This window comes from Cladosporium halotolerans (assembly GCF_011745625.1).
Source record: "Cladosporium halotolerans strain TM138-S3 chromosome Unknown Sca4, whole genome shotgun sequence".
Taxonomy (NCBI): domain Eukaryota; kingdom Fungi; phylum Ascomycota; class Dothideomycetes; order Cladosporiales; family Cladosporiaceae; genus Cladosporium; species Cladosporium halotolerans.
The window spans coordinates 14466-37821 of NW_027191455.1; the positions used below are offsets into that span (position 1 = coordinate 14466).

The window sequence follows — 23356 nt, forward strand, 5'->3', positions numbered from 1 at the left end:
GCCATCGCAACCCTTGGAGTGCCTGGGGGGCCTCACTCTCATCAATCTCCACTGGACCCTGACCCTGGCTCCCTGTGGCTGAAACCTACCCGCCCCCGCTCTGTCCTTATCTCGCAGAACAACGCGCTGGTAGCAGCCTTGCCCATTTAGCTCTATGGCGCTCCCATGTGCATGCACTGATTAGTCGCGGAGGTTACGCACGGTGCTAGAGCCGCATGGTGCATAACGAACGCAGAGATCTGGCTCCGTCGATCGGCACTTACCTGCCTAAACCACCATAGTGGTAGGGGTTCAAGCAACACCTGGGCGAGATGGCGCTACCTCAGCTCTCGGCATACTTTGTGAGTCTTGGGGATGTGAGGAAGAGCATATCTCCTGGGACCTTGCGTCGCCTTCACATTGTCTCATGGATCGTTGACACTTACTTCGTCTTCTGTGGTCACGACCCTGAAGCATGGACATTGAGAAGAAGGTACCGACGCCTGCGCCGGCTGAAGACGACGTACCGAGCAAGGATGACAACATCGTCAACGTGTCGGGCCATGTGCAAGAGCTGGATCGATCTTTCAGTTTCTGGAGCATCTGCTGCATAGGCATTCTGAACAACAACGCTTGGGGATCTGGCGGCGGTGCTCTAGTTGTCGCGCTATACAATGGTGGTGGTCCCGGTGTTCTTTACGGCCTCATGGCTGCCACGTTTTTCTACGTCTTCATCGCCCTATCGCTGGCCGAGCTAGCTTCAGCAATCCCATCGTCGGCAAATGTCTACCACTGGGCTTCAGTGACCGCTGGACCCAAATACGGCCGCGTGTGTTCTTGGTTCGCTGGGTGGTGGAACGCGCTTGCGTGGATCTTCGGCTGTGCATCGGTCTGCCTTTTTGGTGCAAATGCTGCCGTCGCTATGTACTCGCTGTACCACCCTGCCTATGTCCCCGAACGGTGGCACGTTTTCCTGGCATTTCTTGGAATCCTGTGGTTAGACAACTGCCTTGTCCTCTTCGGACAAAGGTACTTGGCAAAAGTCGCGAATACCAGCGGCGTGCTTTGCCTGGTCTTCCTTGTCGTATCCATTCTGGTGTGCGCGATCATGCCCTCATACACCGGGGAGGGCTATGCGAGCAATTCTTTCGTATGGACAGACTTCAATAACTTGACAGGCTACAGTAGCAATGGCTTCGTTTTCCTTGCTGGAATGCTGAACGGAGCGTATACTATCGGTACATGCGACGCTGTGGCACACGTTGCCGAGGAGATCCCTAGGCCACGAGTGAACGTTCCTAAGGGCATGGCCGCGCAACTCAGTGCCGGCTTCTTGACCGCATTCTGCTTCTATATTGCCATCGTAAGTGAATTTCACGACTTTCGGTTGCACAACCGTGAGATTGCCAGTATACTCTACGAACATATTGATACATCGCTCTCTCGGGTAGAGATCAACATTCACATGGACTGACCATCATCACAGTTGTACGGAATCACATCCCTTGACGATGTCTACAACACCAACATCGTCTCTCTACCGCTAGCCGCAATGTACCAGCAAGCCACCCGCAGCAACGCCGGCACAATGGGACTCTTGTTCATCCTCCTGATCAACTTTCTGATAACCATCCCAGGAGCGCTCGTGGTAGCCGGACGGATGGTCTGGACTCTAGCTCGCGACGATGCAACTCCCGCCCCGGGGTGGCTCAGCCACGTCTCCAGCCGTTGGCGCAACCCATTGAACGCTCAGCTCACGAGTGGAATCTGCGTGACGATCCTCGGGTGCATCTACATCGGCTCTGACCGAGCCTTCAATGCGTTCGTGGGCACTTTCGCGATCCTGACGACACTATCGTACCTCTCGGCTATTCTGCCAAATCTCCTCACTCTGCGCAAGAACGTTCAGCCCGGCCCAGTAAGCCTGCCAGTATTGTATCACTCACTAATTCGACCTATGTGCTGACATCTCCCAGTTCTGGATTCCCTCGCCCTGGGGTCCGATCGTTCTAACGATCGCCAGCGCCTACATCATCGTTTTCAACGTCATCTACATGTTCCCGTATTCCTTGCCCGTCGATGCCGAGACGATGAACTACGCTTGTGTCATGGTCGGTGGCATTACGATCCTGCTGAGTCTGGGCTATCTGTGGCAGCGGAGCCATGGATATGTTGGTCCGCAGGTGACCTTCGACGGGACTGATGAAGTGCTTGTGGGGATTGTGGGGTTGACGAAGGAGGAGGAGGAGGCGAAGAGGCGGTGATTGTGAGGTTTAGGTGGTTACGAGTGATAGGGACGCTGATAACAAGAACCTGCCTGATTATCTCCTGAAGTCCCATGTCATCGAAATCCCACTTGCTCATCATTGTGGCAATGTTCACTAACAGCTATGGACATCTTCTTCAACAATCATACCAACGATTTGCAGATCATCTGAGGTACCAGCTTTTATTAGCCCTAGCCAACAATGCGTTACCCAATCTGCATAATCACGCGCTTCCCTTTTTTGCAAGCCCGTCGAGAGGTGACGGCTCTCGGGTCCACCATTTGACAAGCTCGACTAGGGTTGGCTAGCCTCCGGCTCCTGGGGCACATTTGATGCACTCACAGGTGGCGGCTGTGAGTGCTGTGGATGAGCAGACTCGTTGGGCGCATCTGCTGCACAGATATCCGAAGACGAGGAGGGTGGCGCCTCGATCACGGGAGAATGTACGTCTGAAGTCCTCCTCGGCTCCTTTAATAGTGGTCTGTGTAAGTATCATCAGCTACCACTAGACCGCGGTTGAGACGATCGAGGGAACGCTTAGTTTTCCTAAATCTTCCTGAATGCTTTCCATGCACGTATCTCCAACTATCGTATCAAAGAACGCGCTTAAGTCTGTGGGATTGCGGATGAGTCGTACGTGTATCCCGACGACACCTGGGTGCACATGCCGTCGGCATCGGACACAAATCTTAGCATTTCAGCGACCTCCAATGGGTGAATCGGTTCTTGCCGCTAGCTACATTTGGTGATGTAACCACCCACGATCAGATACCTGTTCTGTAGTGGAATGGGAAGTGAGGAGCTGCTGAACGATTCTCTCCAGGTTAGGCGACAGTTCCAGTGCGGTCGCCATTCCCTTCGACAAGGTGTGTTTCGACCCGTCACCCAGAGATTTCGTCATCTCAGATTGCGGATCGTCGGCACACGGCCAGCTACAACCCGCACGATCGTCAACCGAGCTCGACAAACCTGACGAGAGAGCATCGCCACCAAAGGTACCGCTTTCACAGCTCACGCACACACCATCAACCACAACCCCAGTCCCAGCACACAAGATCAAGAAAAAAGAACGTGCCAATGCACCAAATCTGTCATTCATATCATCATTCAAAAAACCACAACTCCCGCTCTCCCCTCTTCGTCCCTCAACCTCCTCTCGCAACATCTAAGCCCTCTCAACCCTCTCCACCTTCTCCTCATCCCCCTTGACCACCCTCTCCTCGCCCACGCTCTTGCCGCGCTGCACGGCCTCGACGTCCTCGGCGAACTGGCTCTTGGCCTCGCCGGTGCGCCAGACGGGCAGGTCGCACTCGAAGACGTAGTCGATCTCCTCGAGCGTGCGGCCGGCGGTTTCCGGGTAGGTGAAGAAGATGTGGGCTGTCATGGCGGTGCAGAGGACGCCGAAGATGATGTCTGCGGGGAAGTTAGTCTCGTCGGTGGGTTTGGGGTTGGGGGGGAACAGGGGGGTGGGGAAATAACGTACAGGTCTTCCATTGGATGTTGGTGAAGGCTGGGGCGACGAAGTAGGCAAGGGCGACTGTGGGGTTATGTTAGCTGACGGTCCTTGTGGGATGGAGGGGTGGTTAGGGATGGTGGGTGCTTACAGTTGAAGATCCAGTTGGTGGCAGCGGCGAGACCGACGCCCTTGGCTCTGTACTTGAGAGGGAAGACTTCGGAGCAGTAGATCCAGCCGACGGGGGCCTGGTGGGAATGTCAGCTACCAATATCATCGGCCGCACGAATCGATCTCGAACTTACCCAGGTGAAACCGTAGACACCGACGAAGATGTAGGACAGCGCGATGACGGCCTTTCCAGCAGAGCCCTCGACCTTCCACTTCAGGTTCTCGTTGCCGCCGACGTTTGTGACGTGGTAGCCCTCCGTGGCCATGACGGCCGCGATGCTGAAGTGAAGGATCAAACTCGCAACGGCGCCGATCAACAGAAGGGTGCGGCGGCCGATGCGGTCGATGTAAGGCAGGATGAGACCGGTTGTCACCAGGAAGATGACGTATTGGATGGCGGACGAGTAGAGGGTAACGTTGCCGGACTGTTGTGTCAGAGTCAGCATTGATTTACACCTCAATCTCACGCCTCGGAAGACACCGCTTGCTCGAGGGACGGTGGATACTCACCAGACCAGCCATTGAAAAGACGTAGACGACGTAGTACATCATGACGTTGCCACCGACGAGCTGCTGCCACATCTGGACCGACGTGCCGCACATTGTCCTCTTCCAGATCTTGGGGCCGAAGAGCTCAAAGAAACCGACACCCTTGGCCTCCTGCGCGACGCGGACAGCCTCCTTGACTTCCATGAACTCAGCCTGCACCAGAGCGTTATCCCTGTCGCCCTTGGCGTGGATCAGAGCGAGAACGCTCAAGCACTCCTCCCAGCGTTCTTGACCGGCAAGCCAACGCGGGGACTCAGGGAAGAACAGAAGAGCGACGAAGAGGACCACACCCGGGATAGCCTGGACGCCCCACGCGATGCGGAAAGCAGCCGGGCCAGCGACGCTCGTGCAGCCGTAAGCGACGAGAAACATGATCAGGATGCCCCACTCGATAGCCCACTGCTGGATGCCGACGATGCGGCCGCGGATGCGGCCGGGGGCGAGCTCGGCGAGGTAGACGCAGACTTGCGAGGACGTGATGCCGACGGCGAGACCGCTGATGATGCGGCCGGCGATGAGGTGGCCGACGTTTTGCGCGCTGCACTGCACGGCGGCGCCGATGATCCAGACGATGGAGGCGAGCATGAGGGAGTAGCGGCGGCCGAACTTGTCTGCGATGAAGCCGGCGGCGATGGCGCCGATGAAGGAGCCGGCGGACATGGAGGCCGTGATCTGATAAGTTGGTTAGTACTGGTGAAGTACGTATGATGATGGGTATTGTACTTACACCGCCTTGGAGGTTAGCATCGGGATGGTTGAAGTATTCGAGATATTGCTCTCTGTCAATCCACGCGGACATGGACGAGACATCGAAACCGAAGAGAGCGCCGCCAATGGTGCCAAAGGCGGCGAGAGCGTAGATGTTGCTGATCTGATACATGGTTGCCAGATAGCCCTGGTCGATCGAAATGTGAAGAAGTGACCGAACTCAGTCACGCTGAGCTGTCCAGACAATCCAAACGGTGATTGTCGAAAAGAGATAGCGAGTAGGGACAGGACTCCCATTAAACCAACGGAATAGAAGGAAAGGGAGCAGCGGTGGATACGGTATATATAAAACCAGGCTCACAGGCCACGCTCACTTACAGATCATCATCGATAGCACATCCCGGAGCCGACCTGCACGCAACGGCCGCGGGAGAGGCGAACGGGAGGCTTGCGAACAAGCTCTCGCTTCGATCATATCGAGTGGAACGGATGCACGCCTGCCACGCGCGAACGGCGCGATCTCCACAGAGCCGCACGCAAGTCTCGCGGAGTCCCCAGTCAGTTACGAGGGACGGGCGGCGGCCATTGGACGGATAAATGGGATGGCATTGTGGGTCTGGGCAGCAGAGACAGGTCGGGAGGCAGTGGAGTGTCGATCGTCGGCTCGCCCTGGATTGACTGAAGGATTTACCCGCCTGCGCTGCTCGGTGACGATGCTGCCGGATCGGCCTGTTGAGCCGCGTTGTGCCAGGGTGCTGGCTGCGAGGCTCGCGCTAGGCACTGCTGCCGGACGCCTCGTCAGTCGTCAGTGGCTGAAGGTGGTGAAGATTATTTTGACGACGTCCGGCATGGTGAGGTGAGACCAGCACCGTCCGACGCCTCGTATGCCTTCGTAGCACAGCCCGGCTGGGCCAACAGCCGAAAGGCCGCCAAGGCCCGATGAAACAGCGCCGCTGGCGACGTAACCAGAGCGCGAGTCCGCGACGGCGCGCGGTAGCATCTTCATCCCCACCCTCGCGCCCACAAGTAAATGCGGAAAACTGGGTCTGCGACTGGAGAACCCGACCGCGCCGCCGTTTTTCAGCCTGAACGTCGCGCTTCCTGTCTGAGGCTCGCATGTGACGTTTCGACGCTGAGACCTTCAGGAGCCGGTTGCGCCCGCAATGCGAATCGAGCGGCACGCTAGAGATCCTGGATAGGCCATGAATCCGTTCCTCATGTTCTGGTTCGAAGTCTCAGATAGGGCTTTTACCGGATTCCGCAGGACGCGACGCTGTCGGCTGTGACGGAAGGAATCGACATCAACACGGGCAGCCATGCCCAAGCGAAGAGCAGGATTCCATCTTGCTACAAAGGAGCTGAACGTCTGCTGGCGCTCGTCGCTAGCCGCACAAATCGACGGGCAGGGCGTAGCATGTGAGAATAAACTAACGGCAAGAAGGCGTGATTATGGACATACCCGACGCGTCGAAAATTGGATCTTAAATTGACCCAGGAGAACAATACACCAAAGAAGTTACGGGTAACTGCCAATCACGGGATGCCTTGATAGCAGCGCGGGTATTCCGGAGAAGGACAGGCTTAGACACCGCTTCGAAAATATGGCGGTATGCCGGTGCTGGCTGACTGGTGCATGCGCAAGGCGGTCTGATGCCTAACGCCACTCGGGCGACATTGCATGCATGATGGCGATATGCCTGACGCGTGGATAACTGATTTGATCGCATTTAGGTATGCAGAACAGTGAGATGCAGATAAGCCTGCATTGCCTCGCCTCTGACCCGCAAGAGACTGCCGTTGAAGTCCTCAGGTAGCTGCAGAATCGCATCCCCATTCATTCTCAACCCACGCATTCCCCCATCTATACCCTCCAATGTCCCCTCCCAACCTCTACCGCCTGTTAAAATTCAAATACCGACTCCCCAAAAACAGCAGCACAAGATTACTCGCGCAAAACGCAATCATCACGCCCAAATCCCTCCAGCGCGTCCCGAAGCTGATCCCCAGCGGCTCATAAAACTGATCCCCGACACTATAAGCACAATACGCGCAGTCCGACGTCGAGTTGTCAGTGATGTATCCCGCGCCGTCCGCCGCGAAGAAAGCGGCCATGTACTCGCCGCAGGACTGGCCGGGCGGCGCGGCGAAGCGGTTCAGCTCGGCGGGCGTGCACTGCACGCGCTGGCCGTGCAGTTCGGTGGAGACGAGGCCGGAGATGAGGCGGGTGAAGCTGGGGGAGTTGGTTAGTTATCTCTGGGGGGAGGGGAGGCGTCGGGTATGTGGAGGGGAATTCGGGGGCACGGGGCACGGAGACTTACGGGTCGAGCTCGTAGAGCCAGGCGCGCCAGAAGCCGGGGATGGCGGGTTTGGGGATCTGGGCGGTTGACGTCAGTTTTTGGCCTGGTCGATTACAATTGCGTGTGTTGGTGGACTACTTACCGTCACACCGCAGAAGAGCGCGAAGACGATGATGAGCGGCGGGTTGAGCAGCATTGCGATGAAAGTGCTCGGCGTCAGGGCGGACACCGTCTGAGCCAGCGTGACGGAGAAGATCTCCGTGACCAAGACCATAAAAAAGTTGTATCCCGCGCGCGACGATTCCATGTTGAAGCCTGGGATGTAATAGATGGGCAGGAAGAAGCCCACTGCGCACAGGAGCGAGTATGGCATCTCCGCGAGGACCATTGACAGAGCGAAGGGAAGCTGACGGTACGTCTTGGAGGCTGCTTCCCGGTAGTAGACGAGGCGAGCCAGATCGTACTTCGGCTCGACTTGCGCCAGAATCAAGGCAGGCAGGACCGTGACCTGGAAGATGACGAAGACTCTGTTCTGCAGCGAGGTGCGGGAATCGTTCAGCTGCAAGAACATCAGACCGGTAAGAACAGCGATAGCAAGGTGATTGAAGAAGCGCGTGAAGCCATAGTTCGGCGAGCGCCAGAAGGCCTTGTGCTGACGCTTGTTGACGATGCGGATCTGATGCCACAGCGGTGTTGCGAACTCTTTCGCCTGCTTCTTTGGCGCAGCGCTGACATCGTTGGAGCGATCGGCTTTAATGCGGATGATCTCGTCTTTCACTTCGGACAGCTCGTCGGACTCCTGCCAGATTTCTCCCCAGTCTTTGTCGCCAATACGAGGTGCGATACCAGCGCCTATAGCATCAAGCATCCATTCTGCCGGGTTGGCATCGGGAGGACATTCTGCGCCGTTTTTGCGGAAGTAGGAGATAAGAACGTGCGCATCCTTGCCGATGTCACCGAAGTAGACCGTCTGACCGCCCTTTTGAAGCAGGAGCAGACGATCGAAATTCTCAAAGAGCGAGGCGTTAGGCTGGTGAATAGTACACAGAATAGCCTGGCCAGCAGCCGCGAGCTTCCGAAGGAAACGGACAATATTGAAAGCACTCTGACTGTCCAGGCCAGAAGTCGGCTCGTCCAAGAACAACAGCAGCTCCGGTTTGGCCGCCAGCTCGACGCCGATGGTGACACGCTTGCGCTGCTCGACGGCAAGACCGGCCTCGGGATCGCCAATGATGGCGTCTGCGATGTCTTCCATCTCCAGCAGCGCGATAATCTCCTCCACATAGGCGTACTTCTCCGACTGCGGAGTCTCGTACGGCTGCCTGAGATCGGCCGAGAAACGGAGGGCTTCACGGACGGTCTGCGTGCCTTCGTGCACGTCTAATTGTTCTGCGTACGCTGTGCCACGCTGGAAGTCGGTGCCTGGGGGCATGCCGTCGATGAGTTTGTCTCCAGAGATCATGCCGATGTTCTTTCGCGACGCCAGCACGTCTAGGAGGGTAGTTTTGCCGGCTCCCGAAGCTCCCATGAGAGCGGTGAGCTGGCCTGGCTTGACGAATCCGAAGACGTCTCTCAGCAGGCGTAGCTGACCACCCGGGACAGGGACGTCGTAACACAGGTTCTCCCATGTCAGAACAGACTTCGACTCAATCGAGAGGCCCGAGCCCGACTCTGTTTCCCTGCTTGCGCGGCTTTCTTTCTTCGCGTGTAATGCAGCATTGAGTTCCTGGCGCTCCTTGTCCTCTTTAGCGTAGAACGTGATCGTCTTGCCGCCCGCGCCCCATTTGATGTACTCGCCGAGAAAAGTGTTCGCTGCGAGGAAGCCGACGATCAGAACGACGATGATGCCCCAGTTGCGCCACGAGTCGCCGGTCAGATACGAAAATCCGGCGTCGATATATGCAGAACCCGGCACATTGGGGTTTCCAGCCTGGCTGCCCGCGAGAGTGCAGACCTGATGGTTGATATCGCCGTATCCTTCGCCGAAAGGAATGAGAGACGTGCCTTCACACGTCAAGTCGATCTTACCAAACTCGTTCATCATCAGCGCCGAAAAGCCAAGGCCGAGCGCATTAATGTAGAAGATCCAACGAAGCCACACCTGCTCTTGCTCCCATTGGATCAAGTAGCCGCTGGTCAGGACGAAAAGTGTTATGATCACGGCCGCAAATTTCATCGCCACGTCGAAGTCCGCGCAGAGGCAGCCGACCGTGCGGAAGAAAAGCGTCATTGCCAGGTACCCCGATATGATCATCAGGACGAAAATGAAGAATGCTCCAGCGTCGAGCACAAGGCCACACATGAAGTAAACGATGATGGAGAAGAGCAAGATTTGTGCCGCCGAGAATGCCAGGTCAACGACGATCTGTGCGATCCACAATGCAGATGGTCGATGAAATGCGTATGCGCGATGTTTGTTGATGATCGGTCGGCCGATCATAGTCGATGCAAGTTCTCCGAAAGCCTGGAATGCGTTGAACAACAGGGCGATGAACAAGAGACCTCCACGTGTGAAAGCACCTCCCGAAGTCTGCGGGAGCTTGAGCCAGACCGTGCCGAGGATAATAGCGACGAGGATGGACGTCCCCCATGAGACGACGAGGGAGAATCGATCTTGCCATTTGAGGATGAACTGTCTTTGCATGAGAGCCCAGACTTGAAGGTGGAATGGAATAGAGTAGACAGATTTCTTTGGAGCGTGGCGTTTGCCCTGCAGGACGGCAGTTTTGAAATCCTCGTATACATGCTGCTCCTCCTTGACGACGTTGCGATATTCTGACATCTCTGCGTCGAGCTGGGCGGCATATCTGGATTTGTTGAAAGCCTCAGCAAGGGTGTCCGGTGAGGACGGCGCGTTCTCCGGACCACGTCCCGGTTGATATTCTCTCTCAAATCTGTCAGTGCATCCGGTTAGATAATCAGGCGTAGTTTGACGAGGTTTCTCCAGAAAGCCGAGAGATTCGAAATAGGACCTTGCCTCCTTCGTAGGTCCGAAGAACACTTGCCGACCCTCGTCAATGACCATGACCTTGTCAAATTGCGAGTAGATATTTTCGGATGCTTGGTACAACGACACGAAGGTTGTGGTGTGGTAGACGTTCGTAAGAATCCGTAACGACTTAGCGTAGTCGAGAGCAGTCGATGCATCGAGTCCTCTGGTGCTGTTATCATGCGAGCAGACAGCGCCACCAGTGATCATCATTTCCGCAATGGAGACGCGCTTCCTCTCTCCGCCGGAGATGCCTCGTACGAAGGGATTACCGACGATGGTGTTCTTGGTGTGTTCGATATTGAACATGCGAAGCAGCATGTCAATGACTCGGTCCTTGAATTCTGTCTTCGAAACGCCACCCGGCCTGTTGCCAGGCACCTTTGTATCCAGCGCAAACCCCAGCGTCTGAGAAACTGATAATGTTGGGTGATGGACATCGTCTTCTTGACAATATACTGCTTCGCCGCGATATCTCTTCTCGAACTCCTTGCTCGTAAAAGGCCCGTAGAGGACTTCGCCGTCGATACCAGTATAGCCGAAACGCTGGTTTGCAATGACCTTGAGGAATGTTGTGCAACCCGACCCTGGTCGTCCGAGAACCAGTACCATCTCGCCAGGCTTGACGACGCCCCTGAAATCTTTCAAGATATCCACTTCTTTTCCCTTTCCGGCCAGCCCGGACCAGCGCATCAAGTTCCCAGGGATGTTGACGAAGTTGACGAACGAATCGGGGAACGTCGGCTGGAAGTTCTTCACGCCTCCTACGCCTTTGACCGTAAGTTTATCCCAGATCACGCCGATCTTCTTGCCCTTGATGCCAGAGTCCTCTTCAAGCTGCTTGTTTCCTCGCAACGTATCCTCCAAATCAAACGGCTCGCCATCATCGCTCGACTCAGACGAAACAGCCTTCTCCACATCATGAGTGCCTTTCTTGACGCTTTGCCTGGTATGCTGCCTCGAGATTCTCTGGCTAGTGCGCGAGAACTCGCGCTGCAAATCGGCGAATTCCGACTCGGCGCCTTTCACATCTATGCCCGTTGATCTGCGCTCCAGCTGTACAGGAACGGGTTGCGGTCGCGCCTCTTCTTTTGCTTTCTCCAAATCGACCACATTGTCGACCTTGCCCGTACCATCGTGAGCAGCAAGCGTCGGCTCGCTGCGGTCGCCCGCCAACGTCGGCTTTGCACCAGTCCGGTCTTCAGGATGGTTCAAGCCCAACGCCTCCTGCACTTTCCCCTCTGCTTTCTCCATACTCGCGACGAATCGTAGTAGTCCAAGGGTTGGTAGCCAGGCAAATCCACAGAGTGTCCGCAGAATCCAGCGATATCGTCCAAGGCCCAACGAAGCAATCCGTCTTCTTCACTCCAGCTTTAACCCACCTTCGCGCCGCACGGCACAGCACAGGTATATCAACACCACAAGTCCGGCGACTTCCAAAGCGGCGAGCCCAACCCAGCCCTAATAGCGCAAGGCAGCCGCGAACGCGCCGAGCAAGCAACCAGTCCGAAGAAAGTCACCGCCGCCTCAAAACGGGCACCAGTGAATCACACCGAAACCAGCTAATAAGCACCAAGAGAAGAAAAGGTGACATCAACCTACCACGCGCGGGCAGAACCCTGCATATTTAACGTCTTGTGCCTACCATCCGCAGAACCCAAGCCAACGGGCGCGCCGCCGCAAAACGGCCGCGTCGTACCCCCAATCGCAGCATCATTGGCCCGAGCCCGGCGGTGCCCAGCAAAGCTTGCCGCGCCGGAAGGGCCTTCGTCCCAGCATCCGAGGAGGCGCGCGGCAGTCGGCGGGCGAGGGATGGGAAAGGCGCGTTTTGTTGTTTTTCGGGTTGTTATCTCCGCATTGTTTAGCAATGGCGTGGGTGGGCCCGCTCCGCAATTTCGCGTGCTACCCCGCGCGGACCACGGGGTGCGTCGCGTGGAGAGTCAGATGATGGGTGGATTGGAACTGGGTTCATAATGGGTTGTGTTTGTAGTCATGTTTTCTCATCATTATGTTACGGGAGCCTGAACTTTGATGATCTTTCTGCTTGTGTCTACCGATTGCTTTGCTCTCGGGGGGATGCTGTCCTTCGCTCCTGCTGGTAAAGGACAGTGCTTTCTTCGTGCAAACGATAATAATAATGATAGCAATAGCAAACACCATTATTGCAGGGCCTGTCCGCGCCTCGGCCGTCTACCATTGTGTACTAAACTGCGGCGCGAGTCAGTCGGACAGCTCGTCAGAGGTAAAGCGAAGCTCGAGCGACTAGGCGGACTCACCCCGGAACGTCTAGCCCGGTTTGGGCATCCATTGTAGATACCTGCAGGCGATCGCGCGTGCGGCTTACAAATGCGCACACCGCGCTGCGGCGAGGTCCTACGGTGTCTAAAATGGCAGAGTCGGTGACGGAGCGCTCAGTCGTGCCGGCTCCGCTTCCGGTAGGGTGGTAGCGAGTGTATGGATGTAGTCCGGAGGGTTTCTTGTGTGTTGACTTCTCTCCCTGCCGCGCGCGTGTGAAATTGCTAAGGCGATGGTGCAAATGTCTCCGGCCTTTGGTTTTGTCTTCATGATCGCGTTCGACTGTTTCGTCCCTCAAGTGTACTGTCCTTGGCGGTCGGCTTGTACCTTTTCATCAAGATGGCCTTGGTGGTGCTGGTTCTGGTACTCCATGTCACCACGACGGCCAACACGCTCGAGCCAGCGTTCTGCAGACTCAAGAGTGGCCTTGACGACGTGACTGACTTGGCTCATCATGTCCAAGCCTTCAGTCGCGAAAGCGATCATGCGGTGGGCACCGCGGCTAGTCTCACTCTCGCCCGTCTGGTTCGCAGAAACCAGACGCCAGCGTTGGGGAAGAGACATGAGCTGGTTGGTGACGAAGTGGCGGGCATTCTCGGGCAGAGCACCCCCAGCGGAGCTTGAGACGTAGTTCGTGACATGCTTGAGAGTGGTCCAGATGTCATCGGAGTGCTTCTTGATGATGTCAGCAAGGCGACGGGCAGCTTCGTCGTGGTCGGGAGTCTTGGGTCGCTGGCCAGCCTCCAGTGACTTTTCGTTCTGCTTGTGCCATGAGTCACGTGCTTCATCATATTGCTCGAGGACCATCTTGAGCGCATCGCTGACAGTGGCAATGTGAACCGTGGCTTGGCCGAGGGCTTGAAGACAGTACTGCAAGCTGCGTCTAGACGTGACGCTGAGAGCCACACCCAAGCCAGATGTCATAACGAACATTTGGCCGGCGACTTGTGAAGACCAGCTGCGGTTGTGTGGTGGTCGCTCCTGTGACCGGTCCATCGCTGCTGGGCTGTATTCCTCGCGGTAAGAGGGTGGCTTGCTGGCCCTATAAGGCGGTAGGTTGTCGACCGAATCTCGTCTGACCCCATCTGGAGAGTCAATGTCCATGCGATCTTCGTCGCCTTTTTCGACGTCGTGCGGCCTGCGTTCGTCGAGGTATCGTCGAAGTCCACTCTCAACGCCGGTGTATCTACCGACTGAGCCCACTGTGTTGACCATTGGAGTTGCGATATTCCTCTCAACAAGGTTCGCACCATACTGGACGAAGCGTGGAGAATAATGCTTCGTAGTGTTGTAGACAAACATCGAGCTGTTGATGGAGGCATTCATAGTGCCGCCAACCCAAGGATGCTTGCTGGCAAAAAGCTGCAGTAAAGGCTCGTTCTCCATCTCGGCATCCCGAGACGAAGTGCTTATCAGGGTGTTGCTTTGGGGCGACATCGTCTGCCTTGGCATATTGGTCGGCGAGCGAACGAAGTCTGCTTGAAGTCAGCAATCCACCACACCTCACTTATCAGACGACACCAGCTCATCTCACCTGGATTGCCCAATCCAGATAGCGCTTCAGCAGCCAGACGAACGTCAGGATCCTCCATCGAAATGACGCTCTTTGCCCTCCTCCCTCTCTCGTCTTCACCTCTCATACTGCCCGCCTCCGACGGGCTGGCCATTGCCGCGTCTATGCTCGTCCGTGTCCCATTCGCAAACCCAGCATTGTTACCAATATCAATCGGAGGTAAGCTCCTAGCGGAGACTGGAGAACCTCGTGCAGCGAATGCCTCGGCAGAAGCATTTGCGTGAGCTTCGAATTGCGGCGATAGCACGGTGCGCAGGTCCGGCAGCGTGATGTCGTTCCCGGGCTTATGACTCCCCAGCTCGTGCCTGGGCACCTGCGGGAAGCTCAGTTCGGAGGGGTCGTGAGTTGCATGATGATGTTGTTGTTGTTGTTGCTGGCCGGAGTCGCGCAGTCGCTGCTCGAGTCCTTCCATTAGCGGCTATGACGCCTGCCTACGGCGGGCGGCGGGCAGGGTGGTTTAGAAGAGGCCGTCGATGCGGATGCTGATGTGGGCGTCGAGCGGGTGGCAGAGCATGGAGGGAGAGGCGGCGGTGGGCTGGGTGGGTGCTCTTATCTCGCGTCGCGGGCAGACGAGACGACGGGCGGCGGCAGCTGTGTGCAGATGGGAGCGGTGGTGCGCCGCGCGGGACGAGGCACACGATTGTCACGCTGAGGAGTCGGGCTGTCGAGGCGCTGTCACATGCTTCGGCTGTGACCTCAGGCCGGGACGCTAGCGGCGCAGCGACGCCCTGTGATTCGCCTGCGGCCGCCTTCACGTGCGAAATCCACCCAGTGCCGGGGCCGTGGTTTCGACCGGTCTCTCTATTTTGCCATGTGTCTGCCTGCTCCGTGCCAACACTGACCTCTTTTTCTCGATGGGACGATTTTTTTCAGGTGCCGCTCGGTAAAGCATTGCAATGCTGCTGCATGTTCGGGCAGGCCAATCGTCGCTAATCCCGTGATGTGCGCTTACTCCACGATACGCCCGTGCGGTCGTGCGTCTGGTCGACGTTCCTACTGGATCGCTTGGGGAAGCTTGCAGGAAGCCAATGCAGAAAGCCGGTATGGGGTTATCGCGGATATGAGCTCGTCGGGCAGAACAGCATTCTTTGTACGCCCAACTCCGACATGTGAAGGTACTGCGCGGGTGAGACCTTGTGAAATGTTCGCAATCTGATGAGTCGAGCGTGGGTAATGCGCGCACATGTTGGTACCGTGGCCCAATGGCGAGTCATCGGGCTGTCATCTTGGAAAATGTATCTTTCAGAAATCACATGTGTGGGGTGTGACGACTTTGCCAACAGCACGGGATGAGCGTATCACCACGCAATGTCTGTTGATAATTGGTGGTGCGTCCTCGAGCAGTAATCCTGCGACGCAGTAACCCCCGTGCTTTGAAGTGCTTCATCCCGCGCAGACTGCGTTTCATGACGACTGGGCTATCTCACTGCCTATGGTGGTGCTTCCCTCACGAATTGGAGCAGAAGTCGCGTGCTGTCTATTGATGAAACGCTTCGAATTACAGAGACCAGCTCTCGAGACGACAGCATGATATCGCTGTCGGTCGTGGTGCTCTTGTGGAACATGCCATGGATGATATATGCTTGCCATTGAGGTTCCACCGTACTGAAATTCCGCTGCTAATTCAACTCGAGACATCTTCGAATGGGTGAACTTTTCTGTGCGGATGCCAAAAATGATTACAGGTCGGGATGGAGCAATATGGTGTGGAAGATAGTTGTTGAGAATGTGGTAGCTAGGGTTAGGGTTGGGGCAAGCTTTTCAACCTTGAGGGACAGCACTCTCAAGCCGCCAACTGGTAGCCACCGCTGTACGTCAACGCCTGATTATTAGTTTTCGGTTTATGTTTCCGGTAGGTGAAATAACGAAGGTCTTATTTTAACCAAAGGCATGGCAGGGAGCCGATACGCCTTCGAAAAGATGAGTTTGAGCGACGGGACAGTCACGGTGAGGACGACTTGAAACTGTGAAGTACCTCTCACCGACAGCCTAGAGAAGGCAACAGCAGCCAACACGATCAAAACTCCGCATCCGATTATTCTCCATTGACAACGGTTGTGAGCTTCGTCGTCGCACGCCCTTTGGTCGTCGTCGGAAGGCATTCTAAGTTATTTTGTAGGTTTCTAGCCCGGATCTTGGATTGACCAAACCAAGAGCGGACCTCGCCATTCTGTTCGATGACAAACGTGCGTCGAGTCACGACCATAGCATCCCATTTTGCTGAAGCGTACGTGCAACATTGGAGCAGTACAGACCAGGCGAAGGATAAGAGCCTTGCATAGCAGAATTAACAGGTATCATGGCCCGAGGCGGCAACGACACAAAGCGTTGCTGTGGGAAGCCGTCGAGATTGCAGTGGAAATGCCAGAGATGTCCGCGGGTCCACAAGCAGAATCGAGCCAGCGCACTGCTGTCAAAGTTTGTTGCAGGCGATTGGCGTGAATAGGGACGTGAACCAATTGCTCAGGATATTCGCATCTTCCAGCGCGAACCGCTTGGTATACCGGAGAAGTGCCGGAACGCGATGAAGGATTCGGGACCCTGAGACCGATCTCGAACAGCCAAATTGAGGGCGCTATGCGCCGAGTCAGGGCTGGATATTTGTTTGACCAGGCTGCGATTATGGCCACGTAAAGTACTCTGTGCGAGTCGTGGTTGTCCGCCGCCGCGGCCGCCGCCTCGAACAACCACAAACGTTCAAAGCGCCTCTGGACTCAAGATCAACCGTTGGAGCGGCATACTCGCGGTAGCAATGCTGTTCGCTCAGCTAGGCGTAGAAACCATACGAGGTCTGCCCTCGTGGCGCAGTGGCATCCCCTTTTGCTGCTATTGATATCTTTCTTCATAGTTCTCGTAGTCCTGCTCCCAGCAATGACGATTGTAGCTCGTAATCCACATGCCGAGCTCCTCTATCTTGTACAGGATGGCTTGGGGCTCCTTCTTTCCATCGAGCGCTTTACAGATGATCACCTTACCTTGCTTCTCAAATATCTCCCTCTTCAGGACAACAAAATATCTCTTGTTAATAGCCTTCGGCGGTTTGGGAATCCCACGAACCCACACGCTGGCATCAGCTAGGGTTTGTCCTAGGAAAGGAGACTGCCATGCGGTATCGGCCACCTTGGTGCCCTGTATGCACTTTGCTCCTTGAAAGTCAGGCAGGCGCTCATACGTGTCTGCTAGCCAGAGATCAGACGAGCCACGCGTAGCCTTGAGGATATCGCTAAGCATCTTATTGATACCCTGAAGAGACTCTTAGCTTATACATACAAATCTATCATGGGATCCTTAGTTACCTCAATTGGCATATCATCGATCGCAATAAGCGCCACTTTGTCACTCTCATCCTCCCCAGGGTACTGCACCTTGCCCTGGTAGTTGTATTTGCGAAAAAACTTGCGCCATTTTTTGTAAAACTCGTCCTCGGTGAGCATGGCTGAGATACTGTGTAGAGGTGTGGTCGGAAGGCAAAGTGGTGAAGTCGATTGCAGCCAGCCTTCGAATCAGGCAAGGCTGACTCGGCCGTCGCAGTGGCGGTGGGGCCGTGGCTATTCGGGGCAAGGACCCAACGAGGCTGACGAAGTAGAACGCTCGCAGTCTGAGAGCCAATGACAACCACCAGATGGATACTCAAAACATAAAGGAGGCTTCTAGCGCTTGCTGCGCCTGTTGGGCGTCGCACCATTTATATGCACGCTTCCTTCGCGCAACAGTATCTACGCACAGCGCTCACGGAGGATTCGACATACTCTACACCGACCCAATGTTTCGCGGCCTTCTTGAAGAAGCAAGGCGCCGAGTTCAGGAGAGCCTGCAATCCAGGCTGTTACGCAAAACATAAGCGCGCGACACATCGTCGAGCCAGGATCGGAGTCTAGCATTGAGAATAACGGATCAGTAGTCGACAAAGGAGGGGAGTCAGGATCAGAAAGCGAGAACTAGGCGATGGGAATGGAGGATTAGAAGAGGTAAGCCGGCCAGATGCTGTTGTTGCCATCCCCAACCCACGTTCTGGTTTGTCAGACCACGCCTTTGCGTACTATTCTGATCAGGTGACGTTGCACTACAATTACGCTCCTGGGTCTGTAACCTGGAAGTACGAATTTATTGTTTGTTTGATATTCTGGCTTGATGCTAACCGCGAGCTACTAGTCGAGAAGATAGTATATAGATATGTTTCACAGTCTACCGCAAGACAGGGACCTAGTACCTCGCTTTCGTATCCTTTGTTTGCCGTATCACATGAATCCAGACTTGACCTGAGCTCGATAAGAGCAGGTTCCTACCTTCGACGTTTGCAATTCCCGAACTTGAGTAGTCCAGACTCAAGGGGAGTTAATCAAGAGCCAGTCAGCCACAGCATACAGACAACAACACGTTGGGATCCTGTAACGATGAACGACGGTGAGATTAGGGGGTTTCGAACGGGATGCCCAATTTTCACTGACCTATGGTCGTATGTACTACGGAGCGCGGACAAAAGGTTGATATATTCTGATTGAAGACTCCTGAATCGGCCTGTACCTGGAGACATGGCTGCAGTGGTCTGGGGATACGAATTGAGGTCACACGAGGTCCGTGCCAACCGATGTTGGTTGAACATCTGAAGCGGTGGGATGCAGCTGCCCATGGGCATGCACCAGGAACCGCAGCGACCTCCCAGGGGATTACGCCCGTAAGACATCGTTCCAAGGATGGCAAATGGTCTGCCGACAAGACTGGGCGCATGTAACGAGTTGTGTGACGAACGCCATGCCGCAAAGAATAAGTGCTCGCGCGCCCAAGTCGCGATCCAGATCGTCTATAGCCCTCGCTCCCCTACCGAGATCCGAGCATTGACAGCAAAGCCTACCAACGTACTGGCAGCCTCGTTCGCTAGTGCCTGAAGACAGCAGGGCTTGCGTCGATGAGCATCCTGCCGTGCGCTCCCAACAACATCGTCCCTCGGCCCAGCACCGCGCCGAGCCGGGCTGGCAGGCAGTCCGTTGGCGTGCGGCGGCCAATGGTCGCGCCGGTGAAATTGTTTCGCGCGCATCAAATCTCCGCGCCGAGGGTCCAGCAGCAGAAAGTCCGGCGGGTGAGCGTAAGAGGCCCCCTTTCACTCCACACCCGCGCGACGTGCAATTGTTGTATTTCCCCACGTGTCCTCGCACTCCTTTTCACCCAGTCGCATCCCTCACTCCCTCCACCCTCGCTCCTTCGCCCGGACAGACGAGCCTTGACGCGCACACGGTCGAGGCAGTGCAAATTGGTGACAGGCCGCTGCACGCGACACCACCCCATCCGCCGCTTCCGCCCGCTCGGACCTTGAGATAAACACACTCGTCATTTTCACTCTCTCCGGACGACATCCAGACACCATCACTGGGAAACACATCAACACGACCGCCGTCATGTCCGCTCCTTCATGGCTCGAGGTCGGGGTTCCCACCCTCGACCGTCCCTTCGGTGTCGCTCTCTGGCCCATCTTCTCCGCCGCGTGGGAGAAGATGTTTGGCTACCCGGCCGAGAAGTTCCGTTTCGTCCCCGGCGAGTCGCTCATGTCGACGCACAAAGAGACTGTCTTCGCGCTCATTGCGTACTACACTATCATTCTGGGTGGTCGCGAGCTCATGAGGAGCCGCCCGGCCTTCAAGCTGAACGGCCCTTTCAAGGTCCACAACCTGTACCTCACCATCATCAGTGGTGGTCTTCTGGCTCTCTTCATTGAGCAGCTTCTGCCCACCCTGGTCAGGAACGGCGTCTTCTACGCGATTTGCGACCTGAACGGTGGCTGGACTGACCAGCTCGTTCTGCTTTACTACGTGAGTTTCGAGGCTATTGAGGCAGCAGCATTGAAACATCGCAGAAACTAACATTGCTTCTCCAGCTCAACTACCTCACCAAGTACCTCGAGCTGATCGACACCGTCTTCCTCGTCCTCAAGAAGAAGCCGCTCACCTTCCTGCACACCTACCACCACGGCGCCACTGCCCTGCTCTGCTACACTCAGCTGCTCGGCAACACCGCCGTCTCCTGGGTCGTCATCACGCTCAACCTGACCGTCCACGTCGTCATGTACTGGTACTACTTCCAGTCCGCGCGCGGCATCAAGATCTGGTGGAAGAAGTACATCACGATTCTGCAGATCACGCAATTCGTCATCGACCTGGGCTTCGTCTACTTTGCCTCCTACACCTACTTCTCCGCCAGCTACTTCCCCTGGCTGCCGACGGCCGGCATCTGCGCGGGCGAGGAGTTCGCCGCCTTCGCCGGCATGGGCATTCTGTCCTCGTACCTCGTGCTCTTCATCGGATTCTACATCTCCACCTACAAGAAGCCCGTCAAGAAGGGCCGCGGCCGCGCCACCTCCGCCCTCGTCGAGATGAAGGACGAGCAGCTGCCAACCGCCAAGCAGGTCCAGAGGCGCCTGAGCGGCGGCCAGGCCACCCTCGCCACCGGCAAGGAGAACGGCGCCCCCGCGTCCGCCAACGGCCGCGCCACTCGCTCGCGCAAGGCTTAGATGGCTCGCGAATGTTCGGAGCTGCCTCGTGGAGAAGTGATTTTCGGACCGAGGCTGGGCGTTGTGGTGGATGAGGTGGACCTGCGCGTGTTGGAGCAGTCGGCCAGGGAGCGACAGCTCGCGGCGGCAAGGCGCGTGTCGGGTTGATGGGATGCAAAGAGGATAGGAGAGGAGGGTGCTCTCTGATCAACGAACAGGAGCCGGGGTGAGGGAAGGTCGGGCAGAGCAGTCAGCGTTTCTACTGCTCTCGCGCTCGACCAGCGTGTACGCATTACAACGGCGCAGCATTGATATTTCACCGCCATTGCAATGAACAAAAAAGCGGCAGAGCAATCGTTTGCTCTCTGCGACGAGACGGAGTTTCTGGGAAGGGAAAGGGAAAAAGCAACCTCAAAGAGCCGCTCCGATGGGGATTCGGGGTGGCGGGGATGCTCGGGGCGCAGGTGTCTCTTCTTGTACGATACATTGTATTTTGGCCCCCGGACAGGAGAAATAAAACATATATAATACAAATCAAAGACGATACATAATGCAATATTCCGGTCTCGATTTACTACTGGCGCTCGGTTCTTCCGAGAGTGAGGTCAGTCGGGTGAAGGCGAGAGACGCGGTGCTGCTGGGTTATTGGTACTCGAGAGAGTGCAACGTGAGGATACATTCGAATACGTGTGATGAGACGGTCGAAGCTCAAATCAGGACGACACGGGCGAACACCCCTGCGCGACCTCCTAGTTATGACCCTCTTGGGCGAGGGATTTTTGCGAACGCAAGAAGCCGAGAGATATATCGTGCATTCAGCGCTGAGCAGAACGCGAGCGAGCGATGCATTCTGCAATTTGCATCGAGCAGTCCGGACGAATTCGCCAGCGCCACAGTGTCTCGTCGTCGCGTACAGACATTCGACTCGGCCAGTCAATCCATGGAACCAGACATCGAGCGTTAACCCTTTTGTCCAGTACAGAGAGACGCATTCGTAGCACAACGGGTTGAACTTTTGAAGACTTTGGTACAGTGCGTACAACCCTGCAGATCGAACAATCTCCTCTTTCCCTTCTCCCAATAAACCAGCCGAGTCCAATCTTATCTTTTTCGTCACCTCCTGTCGCACGGGAACGCCAGAACTCCTCGCTAAATGCAAATCGGCAGTGGTCTTTCACATTGCGCTTTCGGTGTCTGTCTCTTAAGAGGCGCCGAGGGGCTTGCCGTCCTCTGTGGGCGTAGGGTCAGCGTACTGTTCGCAAAGAAGCAATTCGAACAGAGAGAGGACTTACTCTTCTGCTGGGTCAGGAGCAGGTTGTAGCGCTTCTTGAGGAGGACGCGGTGCCTGTTGGGAGAACCGTTAGACTTGCGCTCTTTTTCGAGAGGGTGATTGAGACTGCAGGGGACATACCTGGAGTACTTGTCGTCGGGCGAGAAGCGCGCAGGGTGGGCGGACTTGGTGACCTCGCCGTGGTTGACCTTCTTGAGGGTGTAGATGCGCTCGCCGGAGGGCGACAGGGTGTACATGAGATGCATGGCGGGCGGTGGTGTGTGAATGTACTTCGTTCGGTGAGGGGTTTCGAGTATTCGTCTGTCGCTGGTCTTCGAGGTCGGCTGGCTTTTGCGATTCTCTGCTTCACGTGAAAGCTTGGAGCAGTGGAAGGCAGAAAATGCGGCGAGCTTGCCCGGAGGTGCCAAGATTTGGCTGCCCTTGCGCGCTCCAAGGAATGGGCTTGCTTTAGGGTTAGGGTTGCGATTGGGCCAGCTGGACTACATCACTGGCAGCATTGTTGCGACAGCAGTCCACATACACCAACTTTCCACTCGGACGTTGAAGCATAGCAATCATGCTGCTCCAATCTCTGCTGAGCGCCCTCATGCTCTTGATTCTCCCCGCCTCCGCGCAATTCCAGTTCTTCGAGCAGATGTTCAACCAAGGCGGACAGCAGCAACAACGACCTCAGAACGCCGGCTCAGACTCTGCCTGGTACCAGCAACGTTACGAAGACGGTATGCCAGTGCTAATTTCAGAGTACCTGAATACAGGTTGCTAACATTTCGACCTACAGCCCACTGCGACAAATACCTCTGCCCGCATACGCTCAGCTGCGTCCATTTCCCGCACCACTGCCCCTGCGCGTTCCCTGAGGTTGAGGACAAAGTCGAGTTTGGCGATGGAAGCATGGCTTGTGTGAGCAAGGGGGGTTACAAAGCGGGAGAAGCTGCGAGGAAGGTCGAGCTGGCTAGGAAGGGATTGTTGTAGGAAAGCGAAGGGGGACGATTGATATGATATGATACGATATGAATCGAAGTGCTCTCTCAATATTAAGAACGCTGCTGATTGCGGTGTGACAGATCGATTGAGGAGTATCGTGAGGTGAACCACTCGCACGAGAAATGTCCAGTCCGCGCGAGACGATATGACAGGAATCTGAGACGGAGCAGGCGTGAAATGCAACAACGTGTAATAATACAGTATCGTAGCTCCATATGCGCATCCCCGCATTGCAAGCAATCTAAAATCCTTGCTTTCAGTGTAATCAGGCTCAACCCATCCCGGGGAGCATCCCAAACAAAATCTCCAAAAAGCACCC

The 23356-nt window shown here is 55.9% G+C and overlaps 8 protein-coding genes across 8 annotated transcripts; 3 read left to right on the forward strand and 5 right to left on the reverse strand.

Annotated features, from left to right (window-relative positions):
- Positions 1-200: 200 nt before the first annotated feature.
- Positions 201-2312, forward strand: WHR41_01456 (uncharacterized protein). The gene is made up of 3 exons (XM_069370062.1): positions 201-1342; positions 1466-1897; positions 1956-2312. The coding sequence occupies exons 1-3, from the start codon at positions 455-457 to the stop codon at positions 2241-2243; spliced, it is 1608 nt and encodes a 535-aa protein (XP_069232857.1). The 5' UTR covers positions 201-454; the 3' UTR covers positions 2244-2312.
- A 1099-nt stretch (positions 2313-3411) lies between these two features.
- WHR41_01457 (uncharacterized protein) lies at positions 3412-5858 on the reverse strand (the record flags this gene model as incomplete). The annotated part of the gene is made up of 6 exons (XM_069370063.1): positions 5147-5858; positions 4381-5091; positions 4005-4295; positions 3851-3947; positions 3730-3783; positions 3412-3659 (listed from the first exon to the last, which is right to left on the reverse strand). The coding sequence occupies exons 1-6, from the start codon at positions 5297-5299 to the stop codon at positions 3412-3414; spliced, it is 1554 nt and encodes a 517-aa protein (XP_069232858.1). The 5' UTR covers positions 5300-5858.
- A 566-nt stretch (positions 5859-6424) lies between these two features.
- Positions 6425-11667, reverse strand: WHR41_01458 (uncharacterized protein; the record flags this gene model as incomplete). The annotated part of the gene is made up of 3 exons (XM_069370064.1): positions 6425-7357; positions 7446-7501; positions 7567-11667. The coding sequence occupies 3 exons, from the start codon at positions 11665-11667 to the stop codon at positions 7018-7020; spliced, it is 4497 nt and encodes a 1498-aa protein (XP_069232855.1). The 3' UTR covers positions 6425-7017.
- A 724-nt stretch (positions 11668-12391) lies between these two features.
- Positions 12392-14875, reverse strand: WHR41_01459 (uncharacterized protein). Its single transcript, XM_069370065.1, has 3 exons — positions 14243-14875; positions 12690-14183; positions 12392-12621 (listed from the first exon to the last, which is right to left on the reverse strand). Exons 1-2 carry the CDS (start codon positions 14691-14693, stop codon positions 13003-13005), a joined length of 1632 nt encoding a protein of 543 aa, XP_069232856.1. The 5' UTR covers positions 14694-14875; the 3' UTR covers positions 12392-12621; positions 12690-13002.
- Positions 14876-16113: 1238 nt separating this feature from the next.
- On the reverse strand, positions 16114-17749 carry WHR41_01460 (uncharacterized protein). Its single transcript, XM_069370066.1, has 2 exons — positions 17578-17749; positions 16114-17524 (listed from the first exon to the last, which is right to left on the reverse strand). The coding sequence occupies exons 1-2, from the start codon at positions 17713-17715 to the stop codon at positions 17108-17110; spliced, it is 555 nt and encodes a 184-aa protein (XP_069232725.1). The 5' UTR covers positions 17716-17749; the 3' UTR covers positions 16114-17107.
- A 1523-nt stretch (positions 17750-19272) lies between these two features.
- On the forward strand, positions 19273-21320 carry WHR41_01461 (uncharacterized protein). The gene is made up of 2 exons (XM_069370067.1): positions 19273-20085; positions 20151-21320. The coding sequence occupies exons 1-2, from the start codon at positions 19675-19677 to the stop codon at positions 20781-20783; spliced, it is 1044 nt and encodes a 347-aa protein (XP_069232804.1). The 5' UTR covers positions 19273-19674; the 3' UTR covers positions 20784-21320.
- On the reverse strand, positions 21222-22619 carry NOP10 (H/ACA ribonucleoprotein complex subunit NOP10). The gene is made up of 3 exons (XM_069370068.1): positions 22174-22619; positions 22055-22107; positions 21222-21992 (listed from the first exon to the last, which is right to left on the reverse strand). The coding sequence occupies exons 1-3, from the start codon at positions 22296-22298 to the stop codon at positions 21964-21966; spliced, it is 207 nt and encodes a 68-aa protein (XP_069232803.1). The 5' UTR covers positions 22299-22619; the 3' UTR covers positions 21222-21963.
- On the forward strand, positions 22554-23287 carry WHR41_01463 (uncharacterized protein). The gene is made up of 2 exons (XM_069370069.1): positions 22554-22772; positions 22832-23287. The coding sequence occupies exons 1-2, from the start codon at positions 22610-22612 to the stop codon at positions 23023-23025; spliced, it is 357 nt and encodes a 118-aa protein (XP_069232802.1). The 5' UTR covers positions 22554-22609; the 3' UTR covers positions 23026-23287.
- The last annotated feature ends 69 nt before the right edge of the window (positions 23288-23356 follow it).